Genomic DNA, 23,977 nt, shown 5'->3' with positions numbered 1-23,977 from the left:
GGGAGGAAGAGGTCAGAGGTTTTGAAGACAGGTTCAAGACTGGAAGAGGTGAGCTGGTTTTGAACAGCAAGAAACAAGAAGGCCTCGGTGCGCTGAACGACGGGACAAGCTCAGCGGAACCTTGCTTGAAGCAGGATCGAGGGGCGGACATCGGGACCGCGACCAGAGGCGGTGTCATTCGTCAAGAAGGACAGGCGCCCCCAGTTCCTTTTGCGGTGCAGGATCCTGTGCCCAGACCCATGGATGGTGGTCAGAAGGAAGTGAAGACAGAGCCTTCTCCTCTGGTATGTCAAGGGGACACGGCACGGGACGGGAGTCGGTCGGGAGGAGAGACACGTGGAGAGGGAGACAGGGTCAAGACGCAGGAGAATACGGGAGCACGGTCCGTAATTGATGAAGCGTTCTGCGTCCTCTGTGCTGAACGCCAGACGAGTACCCCAGAAGAACTTCTTGAAAAGCCAGGGCCCAGTAAGCCACTTTCTGGAGTGCAGCGTATCTTTTTTCCTAGGCGAGGCCTTACTTCGATGTAAACCACCGAGGAATTTCTTGTGGGTTCTCGCCCATGCTCAGCGCGTACCGATTCTCGCGTGGTTGGGTGTTGACAGTATGTCAGCATTGTTGATAGAAGGTCGTGTCGGACGTCCCTGGCAAGTTCTGTAAGGCCGTAATGCTACACCCGAGCCTCGGCTACCTGCTGGTGGGTATGGGTGGGTGCAAGAGGCTACCGCACAGACTCTGCGTATGCTGTTCTGACTGTCATGGCATTTTTTCTGACCTTCATGTATCGGCCCGCGGCCGGCCAGCGGGCCGCTGCCAGCGGTCCTCTCCCGGCACAGTGACGAGCTAGTGGTCGTGTAACTCTTCCTGTGACCCGCAGGCGCAGGTCATCCCCCCTGCATATATGTTGGTTTTAGAACTTAGCGCTCGGTGTATTTCCTGAACGGGTACGTTGCGTTTTCAAGGGCACGGGGAAAAAACTCTTTTTCGGGGACTTGAGTGAGACTGCGGGTGGTACTGCCGTGGCGGGAGCGCTGTTTTGCCTGGTACGGAGCTGTGGGTTGTTGTGCTCAGATGAAGAGCTTCGCATTCCCTGCGCCGTCGCTTTTTCGCGCTTGTTGGCACCTCCGGAAGAGGGTGAGCCGAGCATTTTCCCACAGAGCGGAGATTTGGTGGCGGTGTCTACGACGCCTGGTTGAGGGGAACGGTCTTTTCTCCAAGCGCATCCCTGGGGATACCTACTAATGATTGGGACAGCCCCGGCTGCGCCCAGCTGTTAGCGTGTCCACGTCTTTCAGTCTCCCTGAGTCGGGCGCGTCCGCGGGTAATCGGTCTCTCACGAAGTACATTTGTCTTCTTGGTCGGGGGTGCTTCTCTCTGTCACCCACGGCGACGGTTTCGTGTTTAGGCCGACCAAGAGAAGAATGTCCACGTGTTTCTCATGTTGCTCCTCTCAGGCTCTTCCAGATCACTCGGGACCACTTCCACACCCCTCCACGCGATCCTTGCCATCTCGTGGTGCGGCTCGAATTCGAGTGCCCGGGAGTTGCTCCGAGCAGTGCTCATTGGGGCCGGCTGTTGCCTTTTTGCTTGCACAGATGTGGAGGGGTTTTATTTCTGTCGCTCGTCCGGGTGCTTTTCGGAACTACTTCGATCTATACTGGCGCTCCAACCCTACTTACCTCGGCTGGTGCGACAGGGCGAGGAAAAGAAGGTCTCTGCAGACGCCGCGACACAATGTATGGTGAAGAGAGCTGACCCCGTTGGACTGATGGAGAAGGGAGTGGAAGGACACACAGTTCGACAGTTCGTCTGGGGAGCTGTACGAGAGCTCGGAGGAGTGGTAAGATCCGGAAGGACGGGTCACAACTCGTTACGGAAGTGGTGTCCGATATGTCTCTTCGTCAGGCTGTCCGTGTTCTCAAACTGCAAGACGGGGGTTTCTCTAAACAGTTGCCGTGCTGGCCTGTTGCATTGGTACTTCAGTCAGTACAAGGACACAGGGTATTCGGACTCAGGTCACAGGAGATCACAGGAGAGACCGAACACATACGGCAGAACCTTTTCTCTCTGTGCAAGTACTGTTCCGTGTTCCGACAAGGCATCACACTGTCGTTTTGCAGATAGGAGGCAGAAGACTCTGTTGAGACTCATCAGTGTGATGTGCCCTCTCTCTCCAACTCCTGTGTTATCTCCCAGGCTTGCGCACCCCCATTCTCGAAGAAGCAGCGAGCAGCGTGGCGGTCAGTTATGAAAAAGCAGATATTCCAGGACGCAGACATCAGGTGTCTTAGTGCAGCCATTGCCGCTGCCTCAGCATCATCTGAAGGGCAGTGGTTATATGTTTCCCGAGCTGCGTGGCTTCGTCAGGCGTGTGCCGTCCAGCGAGGATTGCACTTTGCCCCCGGCATTGAGCATGCCAGTCTACGGAGCTGCCAGCTCCTCCGCGACGGCGTCGAGCTCGTCAGGAATGTGGTACGGGCGCAGTCGGAGGTGATGGCGTCGTCGCGAGCTGCGTGTCGCTTTTTTCACTTTAGTGTATGTGTTTGGACTAGTGCAAGACAAGGGAGACGCAGGCTCGGTGGGTCAAAGGCAAAACAGAAAGCGTGTGATAGCAGGGTCCCAGAATGAGGGAGTAAGGCAAGTAGAGACGAGGTATTTACCAGGGGAGGGTCATCACCGTCTGTGAAGGCGTTGCACCGATGCCACAACGTAGAGCGCGATGGTAGTTAGTCTCTCGGGCTCGCTGACAGGCGGCTGTGAACGTCTAAAAAACTTGTCTGGACATGGGTCGCATTCCAGCGAGTAGGTATGACGCGTGCCCTCTGGATGGTGCGGTCACCTACTTCCTCGTGTTTTGCTGAAAGAAGAACTGACGGTAATAGTACGCATCCGGTATGCTTTATGATTTCTGGCGGGCTTCTCCTCTCAGTTTCCTCGCTTGTCTGGGTACTCATGCACTAAGCGCATTGTTCGCTAGGCTGCGTGCAATGCCCTACTGAGTGTCGAATGGCAAGGTGTCACACTGAACGTACTGAGCCAGTCCGTAGATATTGTTGTCTGTGGGGTCGTCGAGTTGTGTGTGCTGCAGTTGACTGCAGACGCGGTGGCCTCTCTGTACTCGATGATCATGAAGCATTTTGAGTTGCTGATGGATAGAGTATTGCCAGTGCACCGCGAGTGGCCCTTCAGTCCGCCAAACTCTTCCTTGTTCAAGTACAATGGCATAGCTTGTCGCAACTCGACAATGTAAGTAACACGAGTTCTGGTTCAGCAGTGTGACACGCTGGCGGCAGTGTCCTCTCCCATTCAGCACTCCGTGCTTGATCCGCAGTATCTCAAGTAATCTGGAAGCAGGTGCAGAAGGACGCTTTGCCCGGCTGTCGAGAATCGGGAGACGCCCTTGCCGCGGCCATGTCTCAACGTGGCTGACCGCGATGGCTCGCACTCAGAATTCTTCCTGGCAGGTAGCAGATCCCTTCGAAGCAGTAGGCGCTGAGCGCAGAGAGGTCACTGAGAGACAGCGCAGTAGAGTTATGCAGTCCAATGTGGATACGCTCCTGCATGTACTGTTCCGGGATCTCGAAGCTGTATCTGATCTTTTGTACTTGCCGGCAACCAGGATTCATGCTATAGGGGCGTTGAAAAGGCTTCAGTCAGCACTCCTGTCCTTGCCAGCATTTTACGTGGCGGTACTACGGAAATCTGATGGAGAACACGCATGCATGCAGACTGGGTGGCCCGGCAGCTCTCTGGATGCGAAGTCCAGCTGCCCCCGACCTGATTCTGTCACTACTAGCGACTTGCTTCTCCTTCGTCACTTTTTCCAAACAAGGCGCGGTTGTCATCAGGCGTGAGCTGTCGCACCTTTCTTCTCGGCCCATCGACTCGTTCAACTTACAAAGTCAAGTATAGACATTCGAGAAGTGTGTAACGGACTCACTATAGGAAGTTACTGTCTATCTAAAAGAGACTCCAGCTTCTACTGTTTTGTGGTCTCTTAATGTCCATTCAGGCGGGTGGACGTCAACTTGTCCGAGGCCCACTGGGAGTGGGGAGAAGGAGAGCTGCGTCGCCGTCACCTTGAGCTGCAGCGACAGGTGCTTTTCCTTACACGTCTTGCTGCGGCACACATAGCGCAGCGGTTTGGGACGTGGAGGCGGGGGCCGCGCCAGGCAGGGGGATCCTCTCCGATGCTTTACACCTCGGCAGGAGCATCTTCCGAAAGAAGCGAGAACGATTCCTGTAGCGCGAGGGCTGTGTCAGAAGGTTGTACCCCTGACGCAGCTTCCGCGGGCGGCACTGCTGGCGGCTGCGCAGAACCGGACAGCAGCCTGCCAGAGAAGAGCGAGAAGAATGAAACAGAGAACGAGTGTGAGTCTCAAGGGAGCTGTGACGAGAAGGCCGAAGGCAAGATACCTGAGGAGGGTGTGTGGCGGGCAATAACTTTCGGTTACATCATTTCTATAGGTCCCCATTCGAATGATCAGAAGGTGCACCACGACTACCATCAGGAGGCCTACGAGTAAGCTGCTCTTGAGAAGACGGCGACGCCTAGACATGCCGCCACCAGGCCTGCCGCGGAAAGCAGTAGTGTGATTGTCTGTACGACTATTTTTGTGTTCCTGTGTGCGTAGCTTGTTTGTGCTCGAGTGTTGTGATGGCCGGGAAAGCTGGGAGGCCCCGTCGCGTACAGTGCCGACCGACTGCCTTGGGCATACTGTAGGCGCATAGGTTGGGTAAGTAGCCAATGCTCTGCACTTAGACTAGTTCGGCGATGCTTGGAGGCAGCCCCAGCCCCCGGGCACGTGGTGCGCCCAGGGGGTTCGCCTGGGAAGAGAAGGTAGTAATCGTGCAGCGTCGGAGGACTGTCTCAATTGATTCATAGTGCAACTGGCACGTCCCAGCTGCGTTATGTGCATTCTGAAAGAAACTCGGGCTCTCGTGAAAAAGTGTTGCCGTAGAGATCATTTCTTCCTCCCGCTGTGTGCTCCACTGTCGCGAACATGAACGCGACGAACCACCACATGGCACTGTGATGGAGCAGCGCTCGCGGTGCGCTAGCAACGAGGTGGGCCAGGTGGACTGTGCAACTCTTCCGGTAAAGGCGAGAGCGTCCGCGCCTAGCTGAACACCTGAGCGCTGCATTCGTTCTATGCATGCCTGCAAGGCGAATGAGCGAAGATAAGATTTGCTGTACTTCGTCTGTGTCCATGTCCGAAGGCGCAACATTTTGAACGCGTTCTTTCCCCTTGTGGACATCACTCCCGACAACTCCGCGACAACCTTCCTAATCTGTGGGAAGAAGCTCCTTTCTTGCGCAGGAGCTGGTAAGAGAAGTGTGTAAAGTGCTTCACAGTCTCAAGGTTTCGCAGCCGTAGAGCTTGCTCGGGCAGGGTGAATCCAGAGAACAAACCCGACCGTTCTAGACAACGTGTGGAGCTACGCGCGCAGTCTTGCAACGGCTATGAGTGGTGTGTGGCCTGTGAAGCGCAAGGGGCAGTTAGAACCTAGCAAAATCAGAGCTGCACCTACATGGTCACCGATCGTCTCATCGTCCAAGTGCGTTGACGTTTTAGCAGTTGAGAGCTTTTCTCGTGAGGTACATGAAGGCTTGTGTGGGGAGCTGTTCGAGAAGACGCGGGCAGAAGAGAGATGTTGACCAGGATTCCTTCCGCGGATACCCAAGCTTGCTCCGTCATTTCTGCCTGTCTTTTGTGATCTAGCAGGGAAGACAGAGAGGGTGCGGCCCACTGTAGTTATATGTTCAATCACATCATCAAGCGTCTCATGTCGACTCTGTCTGTTATGATCCGAAGAAAAGGCTTCTATCACGGACTGAGTTTCTAATGACGTGTCCGCGGTGTGGAACTCCCAGAAATCACAGTGCTGACAGCAGGCGACGGTTCTGAGTTCTCAAGCACAAGCAATAACGGTTGCGGGGGGATTGTTTGGTTTCGCCAGTGTAGGATAGAGTATACAAACTCGGTTGAGCATGAGTATATCTGCATTAGTTAGCGTGGGGTATATCTGCACTGTAACGTTAAGGTCTCTTTTTTTTTGATGTCTTTACTGCTTGGTTCAGGTGACATGATTCTGATGGATAACGTCGTACGCCACTACGGCTCTAGTCACGTTGCCTCCACCATTCGTCCACTCATCTACTGTTCCTTAGCAGACCGGCGCACAACAGACACAAGGGAACCTGTGGGGAAGAAAACGCATTTCTAGTAAGCCGCTGTTCATTGTGTTACGCGCCCAGATGCAACAGTCAGAGTTTCGCGGAATGGTTGCATCTCTTTTGCATGCCCACTTCAGGGTTCTTTTACTCGTTGTCCTAGTTGCTCATGGTGGACTAGAGTCCCATGTGGATGACAGCAGGATCTGTGAGCGCATACCGTGGAATGGATAGCTGGAACGCAGGGCAGCTTTCAGTGCCGGACTCTCTCTGCCCGCTTTGTCACTTCTAATAACATTGTATTCTACTTGAGGTCCGTAGGCAGTGGCTTCTGTCTAGGATGAACCAATTTCCGGCAACGCTGCAGCAGTTATTGTGCTCGACTGGACTCCACTTTGGTACCTCGGAGAAATCCCGCGTATTCATGTGAATCCTTGTCATTGTGTGCACCCAACAGCAACTGGCACCAGTACCCGCCCCTGCCATCGCCTTGCCGTTCAACTGCGCCTGAAACGACTCCTCAGGTCTCCCGAGCGGACAAAACAGCCAACAGGAGGCCCCAGCGTGTCGTTTTCGAGACACTGCAGGATACTCAGGAAGAAACGGCGCGGCGCTGTTTCGAGAATGGCGCCTCTGCGAAGACGACGGGAAGCACTGAAAGACAACACGGACATCAGCAGGAGTCAGGAAGGGCCGGTGTGGGCATCGAAAGGCTTCGGGGCCAGGATTGGTCGTCTGGTGCTGAGCTGGATAGTCCAAGGTCAGCTAGCCACACCACAGTTCTAGCCGGCATCTCACGGACACTAGGTGAAAACGAAGAGAGCCCAGGAGAAAAACAGGAGTCAGATGAATCAGCGTCTCTTGTGAGCTACGCGGTGCAGCTTCTGGAGAGTAACACGAGCTGCCACCGCGGTCCGGAGTGTGGAGACCAGCGCACTCCGTATGCGGCTAAAGAAAGTGCCCGCATCCGCTATATGTGTCCTGCGGCAGTGAAGGGCAGCATGGACAACGGTGAAGCTTATACATCTGAAGAGAAGGGACGGACGTTTCCGAGTCCAGGCCGAGAAAACCAGCCTGTCGGCAGGCTGGGGGATCGAAACGGAGGCTGGGAGGAGATGAGAGACTCGAGTCGATGCGACGAGAGGAACTTCTCAAGAGCGCGCAATGGTGCCGTTGGTGCTGAAGAGGGATCACTTGCTGGAGGTTTTACTAGACAGGTTGGCGGCGACGGAAGCGAGGGAGAGCCGCATACCCCATCCTCATCTGGATGTACAGCATCTAACACGGGGGAGGGGCCGACTGGCTCAGACGCAGAGAAGAAGGCGAGCGAAGTAGAAAGAGGAGAAGGGGACCCCGTGGTTGTTAGCGAGGAGACGGAACGGCAGCGTGCAGCTGGAAAAGAGAAGAGTGATGCTGCAGCCAAGGCTGCTGAAGCCTCCCGACCAGTCGCACATGCTGGGCCAGGCGAGCAGAGCACGGGCGGCCTTCCCCTATACCTTCGGCACGTCCTGCTGTACAGAAAGCACGTTGCTACCTGTGGCGGTGCGTCTAGGAAGAAGGCAGCTGTGTGAGTCCAACAATGCAACATGTAGCTGTTCCTGTACTCACTCGCTCCGACAGCGTCCGACAGATGAGAAGCAGTGTTCAACCGATGTGTAAGTGGCCTTCGGAGATCTTCATGGAGTAAGCCTTCAACTACACAAGGGTAATCGCCGCCACGCCACACTTCGCGCCAGTTTGACAAAGATGAGTTCGACTCTCGGGGTAGTAACTCATCAGCTGTGATTGTGGCTGGATTGTAGCGGACTGCTCCGAAGGGCGGCTGTTGGAGGCTTCACCGCAGTCGGGATAATATTGCACGAGACAGGGTGACTGCCTGACGGTAGCCCCGGGGGTGGGGGAGACAGGGCATTTTGTCTGCTTTTGAACAGGATTGGGCAAGGAGTAGACGTTCGGCTCGGGATGACGGAACGCGTGAAGGTCACTTCGGTCGTTTGGAAATCCGTAGACTAGCTCTGTCGCTTGCTTGGGGTTGATCCAAGATCGTTGGACAGCAGTCTCCCTTTGTCTAACAGTCTGCGAGATATGGTAGGCGTGTCGGTTTTTCCCCGTGGTTCCGGAATGCCGCTCGTCTGCGGAAGTCCTAAGTGCTGCCTGCCAGTGATTATCATAACGCGGTTTACAAAAGCACTTCGTCCGGTGCAGTGTGGTCCGTGAAACGCAGCTAAGAACGCGCGAAGAGGTGAAAAGTGAGGGCGCCAAAGCGGTTGCCATACTTGTCTATTTATAAAGGTGGAAAGAAGGGGGGTTCAACTCTGTGCAATATCAACGGCTTGTCATCGTGGGTTGGTGAACTTCATTCATCACGACGGTCAGAACCACTGGTGATGAGAACTGGCAACAGCCGGAGAAGACGAAGAGTACCAGGATTACAGTGCAGAATGCCTCAACACTCGGATGGTATCTCTTATCAGCTTCTGCGCTGCCTCGTCCAAGTGCAGGATACAGTGCAGGTAACCAGTTCGAAACAGATTACTAGCGGGAATCAGGATGCCACATCGGGTTCGACAGAATTGCTGGACTTCATGCTCAAGAAGTTGTCGTACGGGACGGTAGACGAGGTTTGATCCCTGAAGTATCTTCTCTCTACACGCATTGTAGAACGGTTGAAGCTCTGCGCTTCGATGTATACAATAGTACTCTAAAGTGCTTGCAGCCTGCTTCGGCGCACTGACCACTCCAAACGGTAGCGTGCTTTGATCGACCACATTGACAGATCCACGACTACACATACCTTATTCGGACAAACATGAATGACGCGCACGATCGGGAGGGGATCTCTCATCATGCATTGCTCTTCAGTTCAATTTCTTACACTTCATGAGCATTCACCTTCTTCACCTGCTCCCGTAACTACCCTGCTTCGGCTAGGGGGATGTTTCAACCCGTCGTCTCTTCAACTGACAGCCCACTTTAGACCCTGAAACGACCGCGAGGCAAACGAAGAAAAAATAACTGAAACAAAGCTCACTCTCGCCACGCCAATAAGGAAGAAGATACATATACGGACAATCTACTGGTGAAAACAAACACAGACACATTTGCCGCGCGAACGTAGAATTTTCGGGAAGGTACTGTAGCGTCGGGTGGTTTTGGTGTCATATGGTAGGATATGCCGCTGAGCGATCGTCCCAGGAACGCTTGGTATCGAGGCGGGGATTGTTACAGTGAGTTCGACAAGCATCATGAAGAATGACGTGGTGGGTTTCCTTTTAATCCTCCCATGGGTCCGTATATATAAAAAACATCTCTGGCACGACACGCGCAGCAAATGCTTTCCTTGATTCAGCAAGACGATCATCGCGGTCATCTAGTTTTACAAAGTTCTCTTCAGCTTCGGGGAGAACATTCCCAGACTCGTCTGCGGACTTCTTTAGAGTGGCTGCTTTAAACCGAGCCACGTGCACCCAGTGGTGCAGCACGATATTCTCCCGGAGTTGCCAGAGACGATAGACCTTCAGAGCGGCTTCTCTATGCTCCTCGGGAAGCTCAGCAATCACGAGGTCTCTTAGTGCCGCGCTATTGGCCGGAAAATCTTTGCTGATTTCGGAGAGTGCCGCAGTTTGGGCATTAAGTTGTTCGTCGAGTAACTCTCGCTGTCCCTCGTAATCCCCCCGGGAAAGACCTTCTAGTATCTCCGACAAGTTGTAGGTAATAACTCGAAGTCGAACGGCATGCGACAATGCCGCTAAACGCCTGGACTGAATCGCTCGAACTTCAGGATTAGATGCGTTCTTGAGGTCCTCCAGTTCCTCTCCCAAGCTGTCATACAATCGAGGTGAAATACTCTTGATAACCGCTCTCAGTTCCTTGACCTGCGCCTCTGCTTTCTCCAACTTCTTCAAACTGTTGTGCCCCCACCCGCGTTTAGCCTTCTCCCCCTTACTCCCGGGCCCAGAAGCGTACATGACACTAAAAGCCGGAGGAATCTCTACGGGCCCTGAGGCAGGAGCCTTTCCGTCTGGCACATCCTCCAGGCTCGCGGCTGCTGCCGCTCCCTCGGATTGATCTTCGGCCGTCGGAGATGTCCTTTGCCGCGAAAACAGTTTAGCGAGAAACCGAGCTAAGGCAATACCGGCAAAGACTGCAGTGCCAGCTACTCCTTTTGTGGAATGCCTACCAAGAAACTCTGTGGATTTGTTCCAGAGCTTCGCTGGAGAGCCGGGTGGCGGCGGATCAGAGTCGTGCCTCCCCAGAGAGTCGGACAGGGATGAAGGCGCTGCTCCCGACACGGAGTTCCCTCCATGTTCCCGTGCTCGTAGTCCTGCGAGGCTTGAGAAGCCGATGAGCGAAAGTGTCGTTAGAATGACTGCGACACCAATAACCGCCAGTGCTCTTTTCGACGGATTCAGAATACCTCGTGGGCCACGAGAAGACATCCTGGAAGGACGGCTCGAGCCTCCGGAGATCTCTCGTTCCTCTTCTTGTGCACTTCGCCTGTGTCGCAACTTCAGACCCAGCATTAGTGTTGTTGCAGCGAACGCAAGAAACGCCGCAGCCTTCTGGGGAATGCTCCGTTTCGGGTTCTTGCCGTTCTTCTTCTTCCAGACATGGTTCTCTGGCGAGAGGGGAATCAAGGGAATCGGCTCTACATGATCCTCCGATGAATCAGGAGTCTTGCCGCTTCCGGGAGGATCTTCCCTTTCCTCTCGCTGTCCCTCCGGCCCTCCTACATCGGTGGAATACCGGACTACATCCAGCGACCTGAGTTGCTTTTGTTGCGGTGTTGTGGCGGAAGCCGCAGAAGTTAATACCACGCAAAAGGGAGGACCCCAAGACGGGAGTGACTGAGCTGCATACCTCGATACTGACGGTCCTCTTCCCAGAGGCCTCACTACTCCTTCTCCGGCCCCCCCGGTTTCATCATGCGGTCGAAAATCCTGGGAAAACCCTGTAGTCCGCAGCAGCAGGCCACAAATGGAGAGGCGGAGCAAGAGAGGGAAAAGCCTGCAACGGGAGAAAATAATGTCTTGCATCATGAACAATATACCGTAAAGCCGCAACGAGTGGACCGCTATCGGAGAAAATAAAAGAACGAGCGACTTGAAGTAATTACCCGGCACTGCCTGCCCGCGGCAGGGTCCGGCTTTCACAGAGGGGTGGGTGCTGGCCCGTACATTCCCTCGGACCAGTCACCAACTAGCTCGGTGCCACGCCGGACATCGTCAGCTCTCTGCAGACTGGGAACGGTGTGGACTTGTCTAGTGAGCGAATACAGTCGATTCAATTCTAAAAAGGCTTCTAGCTGCTGAGTATTAGCGTCCTGCTCGTTGCGTTGATACAAGATATATGGAAAGCTATCTCCCTTTACGCTGTAGATTGGTCCTCTGGCGAGCTACTTTCTTTCCAAGACCCGACGGGCACCACATACATTCCCCATATCAGCAAGGGCTCCACTCGAAGATCAACTTTATTCACGGTTCTTCTTCGTTTTATTGGACAGCGGGCAATGGTTAAATGGTGTTGTCAGGTGAAGAATACGCAACACTCAGCGCAACGACAGGAGGCGAGGGTACCGGCAGATCGACTTGTCCTTTGGCGGGGCAGCCGGTGGGGCAAGAGCGTCGGCCTGTGAAGCGCTGAGCGGGGGAGGCAGGGTTTTTTTGTTTCGGAGTGAACAGTTTATAGGTCCACAGGTTTATGAGAGTTCCTGAGAGGTGTCTGCTCATCCTGCGAGGTTGCGACGATGAGTTGTCAGGCAGGTTGACTACTTGAGAAGTAAACCCTGTGAGCGTGGGAGGTTGAGAAGAGACGGCGAAAGACGCACGCCCAGGGAGGGAGATGAAGACTTCTACGGAAGCGTAAGGAAATACAGGGGATGAGCTACTGTTGCGACTGATGAAGTTCTCTGCATGAATGTGAACGCGTGCCTTGAGGTGCGTGTCAAAGTATTGAATCGTGAAACGAATGAACAAGTTGTATAACGAAGATGAGACAAAGAGCTGTTGGAAACTAACACGTGAAGGCAGCAAGCAATCCCTGTTCTCAGCACCTAACCAAGCGCAGGAGTGTCACGGAGCAGCACATGCCATGAACAACACAGCTCGGGATGCAGAGCTTTACGATATACCTATCTGTTGGGAGGATAGATCCCCACTAGGCCAACACCCGCGTGTCTGGATGTTGGCCTCTGGCCTTGAAGTGCAGCGTCGATGCGGAAGTCCGAAGCATGGACTGCCAATGATCATTACGAAGCGACAAGAGGAGCCTTTCGTCCGGTGCAGTGTGTTAGGTGACACGGAGCTAGGTACGCCCGAAGAGGTGGAAAGAGCGAAGCTCCACTCGTTCCACACTTACAGTGGACAGTCGAAGGAGAGGAGAGAACCTGCAAGCGAAGAACATAGTGTTATGCATCCTGGAAAACATACAGTAGAGCCGAAAGGGGAGGACGGATTCAAGAGAAATGAAAAGTCGAATGACTTCCAGAAAGCACCCGAAAGTACTCAGCCCCCCGGCAGGTCCTGGCTTACACAGCGGGGGAGCGCCGGCCCGTCCACTCAGTAACTAGCTCAGTGTTACACCTCTGCGACATCATCACAGACTGGGAACGGTGTGGACTTCTCCAGGAAGCGAATGCAGGACACTCAGCCATGGACGGGTGACTAGGCTCTGAGTGTCAGCGGCCTGTCCCCGCGTTGACATTTCCGTGGCAAGAGATTTCCCTTACCCACCTAGATGATGTTGGCGCGCCCCTCTTGTCCAAGCCCGTCCGGTCATCTACGCTTGAAGGCTTACTCCTTGGAGACAACGGGGGCTCAGCGGTTCATGATAAACTGAACTCACAGTCTTTCTGGGTTTTATCCTGAAGAGCTCGCAGCGGTTGAATGGTGTCAAGCCAGGCATGTGCAACAATCAGCGCAACGGCAGGAAACCTAAGTAGCGGTGCCGTTGGATCGCTTTATTCGTGAGGGCCGCGAGCGAGGCAGCAGTCCCTGCTCGTGGGGGATGAGCCGGGGGACAGCGTCACGGACTGAATCTCGTGGCCCATAGGTTCCTGTGAGATGTGGGTGGTTTCAAATGAAAATTCGGCCGCAAACCTCCGCAGGTGGCCATCGAACATTCACGTGTTTTCTTCCCCAATGCTTGTACGGTCACGTGGGAGCTGTCCGCCACAGATTGCATTATACATCCTCCTCCCGTTGGGCCCATGCGTGTGGAGTGCGCCACGAACACTCCCCTAGTACGGCGGCTTCTCACAAGGAAGATTGCCAACCTATATCACTCCGTTTTATGTCAGTCTGCTAACGTCTTGAACGATATCGGTTGGACAGACTGTGTCCAAACACGCAGACTCCTCATGCGCCACTCTCCACTCCGACTCAGCGATACAATCACGTCGTGTGTTGCTGCAAAATTGTGCTTCCAGGCGAGGGCTAGAACGAAGAAACTTAACAAGATGCCTTTCCTCGAGGAAGTGCGGTCCCACAGCGTGCCTTTCCTTTCTCCTTCAACCTTACACGGTGCTGGGGTGCTCGGACAAAGTGCATTCTCACCACTGCTGACCCCCCAATGACGACTGAACCTGTTTGGGCCGTGTCTCTAGACTTGCACTAGTTTCATCCGCTGCCGCCCCAAGTCTGCCCCCCCGTAATCTCTGATGTTCGGAGCGCGCCTCCTGATGTTTTCCCGTGAAGCGAGGACACAGGCATTGTGCGCTGATGGCTTTGCCGTACCAACGTTGCGTGAATAGGACCTGTTCAGACCGTGTGCTTGACCCGCCGTAATGGCACGAGAACCAGCGACAGAACAAAAAGCAAACGAGAGTTAAGACGCTCACCCACCTGCACCAGTAACCGGACCAAGGCCGGTGTTACCGGAGAAGAGGATCATAAACCACGGGCAGCAATGTAGTAACAGCTGCTCTCAGGAGTCGGTGGGCGGTTGGCTCCCAGCAGTCGCGACAGATAAGCAGGAATTTGTTCGCCTCCTTCGGCAACCATAATAGTATCAGATGTAGACCTTCAGAGCACACCCTCGCCCTTCTTCCCATCAGACTGTACAAACCTGAGGTCCCCCCATCCCTACAGCTTATCCTCCACCTCCGTCAACAAAACACTTGAGTGCAGCCCAGGATCGGCGTAGGAAAACGCTTCTCCGACCATGCAACTGCTCTGGAAAGATCTACGCATGCGGTTTGACGGTATGACTCTCATCACGCACTTGGGCGCTAGGACTCCGACAGTATCACAGCATACATAGAGGGCACTTATACATGGAGGGACAGTGCACAGCTGAGTAGTAGACTTGATCTGCGCGGCACTCATCCGATATGCATAGGAATGAAAACAGCAAGGTACGCATGTCTAACAATTACTACGGCAGCGGAGCACCGGCGGGGCTTGTACTGACAGCAAGAGGTGGGGGCCCTGAGGTGGTAGCATTTGCCATACTGTTGTTACCCCCCGCTAGGGATCCGATCCCCCCGCCACCGCTTACGGCATTAGCGGCTGCCGCAGCTACTTGTTGCTTGACACTTTGCATGCAGTTGATCAGGGTACGGACGCCTTCACCCCAGTGGTCGATGCGGTCGCGTAGCTCTTCCCACTGCTGCCGACCGAATTCGCGCTGCATTACCGACCTGGGGTCGAAAACAAGCCAACGCGAAGAATCAACTAAAGTCACATAATCACTGAGGAAGAGAAGCATCCTACACGTAACTGGTTGAATCTTCTGGGAAAGCGGTTACCACCGGGATAACACGTGCAACGATGTCAAAGCTTGCCGTTGCGCACCTACCTGGGGCAAAGGAAATGTTGCTTCTAGCGGACATGGGTATTACACGAAAGACAAGGAAGAGTTTGAGTCGCAGAGAACGACAGAGGAACGCATCATGTGCCTCCTGATGATGTGCTACTAGTTGGATAGGTTAACGTCTGTGGCAGTACTGTAAAGACACGCCGGTGTGCGTCCCGCTTACGCTGATCAAGTTATCTATTATCTATATGTCTAAACGTAGAGAGAAGAGCAGGGACACAAGAGTCAGTCTTAGCAATGAATAGAGTTACCCAACCAGCGTCCTCGCCCCCCAGACTCCCGAGCTATTGTCTGCTTCTCTTCTACGAGTAACTACATCTATAGATATGTGTAAAAAGAAGAACCAACAAAGCTTCCTTCTTGAAGATGTAAGCAGCCGGTCTGAAGAGGGGGCCAATCTCCACACCACCATTTCCAGTTAGAGTTGAATACCTGCAAAATCTGACCTGTCATCCCAACTCCCTCGCCCCCTCCTTTCCCTTTACGAGCTTCTCATTACCTGACATGAAGAACTCGAGCCATCTGGTCAATTTTCGCATCGATGATGCCCTGAGCAATGGCTTGAACAGCAACTTCCTCTGCGGCAGCTTCATTCAGCTGTAGTGCGTCTCCAATAGCACGGATAGAAATCTCCCTCTTTCGCCCATGGACAAGTGACGCGACTGCCAGCAGCCTGATCTTCGCCAAGCACTGATCATAGTTCAGACCTAAATACCAAGAGAAAAGAAAACATTTCTCGACATGCTGTATCTTCAACAATAACCAGCCGAAAAATGTAAAGAGGAGACCAAAAGCAGTAGTCCAGCCCTATCCTCTTCATAATCTTTCTTTCTCTCATTGAGCTAAGTTCATCTGGCTATGTCCTGGAGTCGAGCCACTGATAATACGAAGCTGTGCTCGTCTTCACCTCCTGCGTGTCTCTCAATAACTAGCTGAGTGCTTGTGCCGCTAACAAGAGCCAGTGGACGTTTGAGTCCGTTCAACACCATCTGTCCACACCGCCCTAAAACCAAACACGATTCGATTTTTTCTCTTCCGCCCTCCAGAAGAAGAAACACGACAACTTAACTTCCTCCCCTGTCCCATGTGGAGGACGACGCGCGACTGCGAGTTACAATCGACCTTCTATGTATATCAATCCATATGAATACGTATATACCTGCACACATAAACTAGAAGAGCAGGTGTCCGCTAGATCTAAAACAAGTGAGTGTGATACCGGAAAGAAATCTACCCAGTTCTTGTATACACACATATAGGATGGAACTACACGGTGTGAGAAGAATAGCGAGAAGAGGGGAATCCAAGATGGGCAACCCGGGGAAGCCGTAAGAAGAGAAGAGGTTGACACACCATGTTCTTCAAAGGCATGGGGATACTTGGCTCGAAAGGCTTCAAGTTCTTTAGGGCCTTGATTGACGAAAACTTCGAGGAGTTCAATAAGAGGGGCATGTGCTGTATTTCGTAAGTACGCTACGGCATCGAGATCTAACAGACTATCGAAAACAACGACATCTGGTAGTCGAATACTATCTTCAACGAGCTCTGCTGCTGCGCACATTGTCGCTCTGAAACATACAGAGAAGGAAAGAAAGAGACACAGTAAAATAGACAACGAGAGTAAAGAACCAAGGTGGGGGGTCATATCAAGAGAGAGACAGTTTTCCCCCAAAGAATGAGATGTATATGAGAGAAAGCACAGACATGCACCTAGGCAAATAACGCTACCTTCTACAACCTGAAAGATCATATCAGTTCTCTTCTTGCATAGTACCATGCATTCTCGATTTAGAATAGAAATGTACTCGAATGTGCAAGCCGAGCCTAACGTCTCCTAGTGAAGAGACTTCATTTCTGACATATGTGTGAAGAAGCAGGCAGGGACTACCCTCGCTTGGCTTATATGTTGTTGAGTGTGAATCTCCATCCCTTCTCCTCGCTTCTGTCTCCATGAATCGATTCGCAAAGCCTCAGAGAAACACACATACAGATCTTCCCTGGCAAACAAACTGTTCACAGAACCAGATGTAGATGGCAAGGAGTTCTGTACAGGCGATGAGTAATCAAGATATGGAGAAGTAGAGTCATTCTTTACCGATGCAAGCAGCCACGGCTACTGAACAAGAGGCTCTCCAGTACACCTGAGCTCCTTTGATATCTCGATCAAGGTAGACATATCCTTTTCGTGATGTGCCAGCCGCACCTCAAGAGAGAAGAAACAAGTACGGCGTAGATTGAAGCTTTTCTTATAGATCCATGGAGTAAGTAATTATTCACATATTCAAATTCGGATATACACACACAGATACAGACATGAGTACGCACAAACCGAAACAACAAAATTCCATACACACAGGTACCGGTTTGCACATATAGTGAAGCTGACGCGGTAGTGTCGCTTACCCATTAGCCAAGACTTCCTCCTTCTCTCGCTGAAAGAGCTGGACATGTCGTTTGAGATACGGATAAGCTTCTTCCCTAAAGTCAAACATCCACCATACATCATGGATGCAGGAAAGATACCATCAATCTGTACAACTTCAAGAAAATAGATGTACACGAAAGCGAGACACCCACATACAGCTATATCTACCGCCAGCAACGTAATGACCTATATGGTCGAGCAGACAGAAGGGTTTCTTAATCCAGACGATAAATATGTAAAGACAATAAAGAAGACTCGCCCCTCACATATCTGTGACTGAGGCTCCTCTGTCGGTATCAATAGAAACAAGAAAGATCTCATCTCAAGGACCTCAGTAAGAAATACACCTCTTCATAACTCTGTAAGCGTGCAGACAGAGGGACATGTAGCCACTTTGTCTTGGTTCTGGGAAGACGAATGAGAGAGGAGAGCGTGACTGTTACAGACTACATTGAGAGAACGCGCGCAGCTCTCAACTCTCCTCTTCCTCTATTGAGTTTAGAACCGGACACAGGAATAAGAAGAGAAAGAAATGCATGCTCAATGCAAACACCCCTGATGAAGAGGGCGGGGGGATACGGAGGAGGGGAGAAGCGACAGGCTGCACTAGAGAGAAGATATCTATCAAATGTTTCTGCCAGCGGTGATTACGCACCGAGTAAGTATGCAAGGCTTCTCTACAGCTGATCAAGTGAACGTGAGCAGATGATGTGTTTTCCAGCCCGCGATACGAAACTGAAGTCGCTCCCTATAGACGAAGACGTGCTATGTGTCTGGCTATGTCTCTCGATCTGTATGAACGCCTTTTGTATACGTCAGTGCATGCACACATACTATCTATTCATACAGACCTACGTACATAACTCCTGTTGACTGACTCCGAGATCGAATTGAAGGGTGGCCTGTCCATACACTTCCCATAGCATTTGAAGTGGCTCGCTTTCACACAAGTTTCTATCTCATGCATGGTAGAGGGCAGTGGGAATCAGCTGATGGATGGTGGACTTGTGTATCCTCCTACGCTCATTAGTATAGAAGTTCGTGTAGGGCATAACCATGTTAAACCTACTACGGATTCAAGTGCAGACGACTTGAACTAGAGAGGGAGACAAAATGACTTTCTTTTCTTACGTTTTCTTCAGTTTCTTTAGTTCATTCGAGAGGATAAGAAAGACCTGGCGCTTTGACGCATGCGACAGATTCCAGTCTCTCATCCACTCATTGATCTGATGACACAACGAAACCAAGAATCAAAAGAGAAAAAGTTGAAGAGACAAAGAAGGAGCAATAGCGAAAGGAAGAAAGAAAAAGAGCAATCAGTCCCCGTCTCTTGAGGGGGACCAAACAGAGATGCTCGGGAGAACTCATGCTTCATCCATCTCTTAGCCCCCAGCTTTCTCCTTCTCTCTCTCTGTCTTTCTCTCGACTTTCCTCAAACTTGTCTGACTACCGAAGTGAAGCACGCTTGGATCCCACCATTGACAGAAAAGAGCAACGAGGAAAGCATTGTAAGAAAATGTAAAAGAAGAGAAAACGTAGCCATTGTTTAACCTGTAGAGATGTCTCCCTCATATCCGTATGAAGAAAGACCACCTATATATACAAAAGGTCTATCTACGAATAGGTCTCGTTAGAGAGCCTGACCGCCACAACTAGTACTCCATACCTCGACCGTTATAACGTATGTCTGTATTTGCGTAGGCGCATAAATACCTATGCATATCTAGATATACAAATACATACAGAGAGAAAGAAAAAGAGAGAGAGTGACGCGAATAGAAATACCTCCCACGGGGGAAGGGGAGCTCTCGTCTCCACCAGATGAGTGAGAGTAGAGGAAGGCGCTTCATTCGCTATACGCATTTCGCTTCTCGGACGTACAAAGACAGATATCCATGAAGAATACATGAATCGAGTTGAGAAGATCTGACTGTATCTAAACGTATAAATACACATCTTCACATCTTAATACAAGGGGTTTCTCTCCCTTCCGTGAAGAACACGACTTACATATTTAATGTAGGGGAGCATGACGTGGAAGAGGTTTGTCTCAGCCGCGTACTCGAGGGTCGCGACGAAGATTGAGAAACGGTAAGGGAAGTTCGGCGGGAAAGCATTGTACAGAGACTGAAGCCTAGGGATCAAAACAAAGAGAAGTTCCGAAGAAGAAGCGATGTGAAGTGATCTAGACTCGTGACCTCTCAAACGCACTTTACATCTCCCGTCCCCCTCACTGTTGTTGTGAAGACTCTTGATACATGTCTTTACTAGCACCATTACATGAAAAGACCTTCTCACTTACACCACGCTAGTTCAACTGATGGAGTTCATCCTGAGGTTTTTCACTTCACAACATCCCCCCTCTCGCACATGGCTGTCTAGCTTTCTGAGAAACATTCTCTTGTCTTGTCGACACCTAGTCACTGTCGATACACTCGGCCATCCATTCTTCTAAGAGATGTTGTGATTCTTCACTGCGTAACAGAAGACGTCACCCAGCACTTGGAATAGTCACTGTACCAGACATCAGCACGGCTATATAAGGCACTATAGAAAGTGTGACTACGCCGACAACGAAAGCGTAGAGAGAGGCTCAATCTACACGTTATCTTTCTCCGTGAAACTTTCGGCACCTCTCTTGAGAATAGATTGATATCAACAGATCAGATCACCAGATAAGATCGGCATCGCTTACATGCGCAGTCGAAATTCCGCCATATCCGTAGATGACCGGAAGACTGAGCAGAGACTTCCCGCAGCCCTGCCTGCGTCTTCGACATTCTCGATGCGCAATACGACCATACAGAAAAGAACAGTAAAGAACTCCTCCACCTCGTGTAAGGCTTCTAGAAAGGTTTTTCTTGCCTGATAAAAAGGTAAACACACAGACCTCTGAAAGAAAGCTCTTCTTCACTTCAACTTCTCTCGTACCTACCCAGGTGTTGGACACTCTCGATTGAGAAACATGGAGATTACGCACATACACATATATTTGATACACATGTATAGAGTGGAGATAAAAAGGAAAGAAAAATGAAAGAAAGAAGAGATAGGTGCATACTGATGAATAGAGAGATAGACGACTAGAAAGATTGATAAGAACAACGGAATGTTGGCCCATAGCTATCTATCTGGTTCTTAACTGGAGCTTCTCTTCTCGCTTCTTCTTCTCTTACCGCAGGTGCCTTATCACCACCGGCCTGCTGCTGATCCTGTTGGGAGGAAGCGCCCCCCCCTGCCTCCTGTTGTTGACGGGCAGAGGCAGCATAGGCGAAGACGATCTCATGCTGAGCTAAGAGAAGCTGAAACAACTGCATATAGTCGCGGATCGTCTGTTCGCCTGTCTCTGAGACCTTCGTGAAAGAATCGACAAACTGCGTGTAATACGCTTGAGTCTGTGATGGCTCCTTCAGGTTGATCACTGAAAAAAAAGACACCCAGACAAGCATCACCACTGAGAGTGCACTATGTATGTATAGCCCCCCTTTACACAGAAGGAAAGAGAAAAGAAGAGCGAAATAGCAATAGGCGTAAAGCACAGAAGTGAAGAAGAGAGAAAGAGAAGAAAAAAGCTGGTTGGTCTTGACACAGCGGGCCGGAAGTCTTTTTTGACTTCTCTTCTTGAGAATCTCAACCTCTAGTTAAGGTACACTCAGAGAGAAACACGTGTAATGACAATGATACCCGCTACCTTTCCCACCGTTTTCTCTCCCTTCCTTCTGCCCCCCTAGCTGACTTCTTGACGCGCATGCAAGCTGTCCTTCCCTCAGAGGATATATAGAACAGATTGGAACAGCTACGACTACTCGGTGGTGGCTCCTCCTTCGTCTCCCGATCAAGTTGCCCAAAACAATTACCAAGAGCAAACGACCGACCAAGAAACGTTCGGGAGTCACGAGAGAAAAAGAAGATCGAAGAAAACACGAGGAGTGCCATACGGCCGTACTATGTCCCCTGACAGGAGAGAGAGGGACACGCGGAAACGTTCTTCAAGATGGAACGAAAGCCGTGACGTACGCATGCATGCGAATGTATAGATAGATATGTGTCTTTGTCTCTAGAGGTATGTAGTGAAGACCAGCAGGCGTCGTATTCGGTGCAGGTGACACCAGCTCAAAAAGAAAAGAGAGAATAGGCTCCTAGCTCATATGAAGCTTTCCTCAAGAAAGATCCAATCACAGACGAAGACAACGACCTAACCGGTTGGAGCAGTCCTCTTTGCCTCTTTCAAATCTTCTTCTCTGTAACTACAGTAAACCGTAAAAACTCTGGCTCTCTCCTTCCCACACAGAGCGAAAAGCGTCCCTATTCTCTCTCATACTAGGATGGACGTTGAGACGATACGAGGAACTTGAAGAAAACAAGCCAGAAAAGAAGAACATTACCACCAGTCACATGCTGTGAAAGCGGAGGATACACAGACTAGCAGTCTCCATTGACACCCATGACGAGGTAGAAAGACAGCAGCTGTCTTCTTCTACCAAAAAAGAAAAAGCTTTTGTGAAAGGAAAGCAAAGGAAACGACTTCTCTTGATGATGCGACGAAAAAGGGTCAAGACCTGGCTAGATAAAAAAGATGGTGTTCTTCGCTCTGTTATCTTTCTCTCCCGTCCTCTCTCTGTATTTTCTCCTTTTCCCGACTTGATCTCTTCCAAGAAACATCGTGGAGAGAGGCGAGATCACAAGGTTACAAAAGAGACCCTGGAGCCACAACGTGAAAGGTGGTGAGGAACTCTTTATCTCTTTTCTTTCTCAATTCTCCATTGGCAGGTTCCTGTTTCAGACCGTTAGGGGAGGGCACGGAAAAGGTCTGCTCTGTTGTTGAGTAGAGCCACAGTAGTGCTGATATACACGAACTCCATGAACCCTCAGAAGCAAGACGAGGATAAACCGAAAAGAGACCTACGGGAAGTCTCCTCTTTCCACAGACCAGGAAGTTGACGTTTCTACAACATGCAGACAACTACCGAACTGGTCAACACTCCCTTGCTCGACAAAGGGAAAGATGTGTACGAAGGTAACATCAGAACTTCGCATAGATGAACTGGTGAAGCGGAGCTCGTAAGCTTTCACGGAAAGAAGCTACCCCCCTTCGTATACGTGTTCAGAGCCAGCCATTGGAAGGATCTGAGGTAAGATGAGCATATGTGACAGGTGTGTAGACAAGGCGAAGGAGAGAGGTTCGCGGGCAAGCAGAGAAGAAAGAACAAGGTACGGGAAGGAGCAGGGCTCACCTCGCAACAGCCAATCGCCTGCAGCAACCACTGAGGTGGTGCCGTCTCCGTCAGTTGCGAGAGGGACGAAGGTCGTCATGTTGCCTCAAGTTGAACGGAACCCAGAAAACTTCAGAAGAAGTCAAGAAAGACACCACAGGAACGCCGAGAACGAAAGGGTCTTACAAAAGCGCGCTACTGCTGCGGCTGTAGCCGATCGGTTCACCGGAAGATGGAGGGCCGTTGGGGGGTGTTCGCCTGGGATGCTGAGAGTCCGCTGCGAGCGCCGTAGACAAAGAACAAAAACGGAAGAGTAGCGGGAAATACTGTGAGGACGAAAGAAGAAAAATCGACGAAGAAAAGGAGAAACTCAGACTTCGTGGGAGAGTCTTGGAAAGGGAACGAAGCATGCAGCCGAGAGGAGACGGTCGGTCAAGTCCAAGCTGGAACCGTAGAGTACGCGACAACAAGAACAAAAGGTAAGAACTGAAAACAAGGTGCCTCTCTGAGACGGACGATACTGCAAAGCCTTAAAAGAAGAAACGGTGGATTGCCGAAGCGCTAGGTGACTTTATCAAGGTCAATTGCGAGGAGAGGACCGACTGCAAGGAAGAAGAAATCCCCACGGAAGAAACACAACAGCGCGGCGTAAGTCGGTGCCAAGCCTATGTAAAGAAGAGAAAGAAAAAAGGCGGAGGAGCGGCGTCCTGCAAAACCGCCAATTTCCCTTAAGAGTCGTTATGAGAAGGCCGTCCTAATGCTCCCCACAGACCATGGCGCTTGCATGCATGGTGCCTGTAGAGTTGGACAGTTGAAAGTTGCTGAAGATCACCTCAAACCATGTGCTGCTCTAGAAAAAGAAATAATTGCTCTTGCATGACAGTTCTATCGTGAGCGAATAAAGCACTCGAGCAGGCTTTTTTTTCGACAGTGGTCAACGTAAAGAGCAGGGCTCCAGTGTCACATCGCAGAAACCCGATCAGACTGAGTTAGAGGCACACAATGGACAACCGGACATCTGCTTGGTCTTTCTGCCGACACAGCAAGCAGCAGTCGTACGTAACAGGGCAGTTTTTCAGCTGGACACTCTCGTCTCGTTCTTAGCGAATGCAAGCAAGAAGAAGCAGTAACAGTAACAGGCCATGATTAAGGCCCCGTTGCCTTCCTTGTTACATTCAAGTGCAAGGATGATTAGTCGTTACTACTTGGATTTTTCAGGGGAAAAACTGAATATCGTTTCTCGTGCTATTGTTGCTGTGGGCGAAGCCGGCACAGACTTCTCGATAGGTCTTACTAGCTCTAGATGGGGCGGCCACTGCCAGTCCGGCAACCTGCTGCGAAAGGCCTCAC

The 23,977-nt window shown here is 51.4% G+C and overlaps 2 protein-coding genes across 2 annotated transcripts; one reads left to right on the top strand and one right to left on the bottom strand.

Annotated features, from left to right (window-relative positions):
• The first annotated feature begins 2 nt into the window (after positions 1 to 2).
• CSUI_003670 (uncharacterized protein) lies at positions 3 to 8,570 on the top strand. Its single transcript, XM_068063865.1, has 9 exons — positions 3 to 468; positions 1,072 to 1,134; positions 1,455 to 1,840; positions 2,197 to 2,472; positions 3,089 to 3,246; positions 4,013 to 4,522; positions 5,221 to 5,327; positions 6,083 to 6,227; positions 6,633 to 8,570. Exons 1-9 carry the CDS (start codon positions 240 to 242, stop codon positions 7,744 to 7,746), a joined length of 2,988 nt encoding a protein of 995 aa, XP_067924160.1. The 5' UTR covers positions 3 to 239; the 3' UTR covers positions 7,747 to 8,570.
• On the bottom strand, positions 8,569 to 23,825 carry CSUI_003669 (uncharacterized protein). The gene is made up of 10 exons (XM_068063864.1): positions 22,649 to 23,825; positions 20,591 to 20,835; positions 20,110 to 20,279; positions 19,425 to 19,548; positions 18,546 to 18,640; positions 17,393 to 17,467; positions 16,343 to 16,557; positions 15,489 to 15,696; positions 12,306 to 14,813; positions 8,569 to 11,126 (listed from the first exon to the last, which is right to left on the bottom strand). Exons 9-10 carry the CDS (start codon positions 12,421 to 12,423, stop codon positions 9,448 to 9,450), a joined length of 1,797 nt encoding a protein of 598 aa, XP_067924159.1. The 5' UTR covers positions 12,424 to 14,813; positions 15,489 to 15,696; positions 16,343 to 16,557; positions 17,393 to 17,467; positions 18,546 to 18,640; positions 19,425 to 19,548; positions 20,110 to 20,279; positions 20,591 to 20,835; positions 22,649 to 23,825; the 3' UTR covers positions 8,569 to 9,447.
• Positions 23,826 to 23,977: the final 152 nt, after the last annotated feature.

The sequence above is a fragment of the Cystoisospora suis genome (assembly GCF_002600585.1).
Source record: "Cystoisospora suis strain Wien I chromosome Unknown contig_1655, whole genome shotgun sequence".
NCBI lineage: Eukaryota > Apicomplexa > Conoidasida > Eucoccidiorida > Sarcocystidae > Cystoisospora > Cystoisospora suis.
This window is presented reverse-complemented; position numbering and strand designations above follow the sequence as displayed.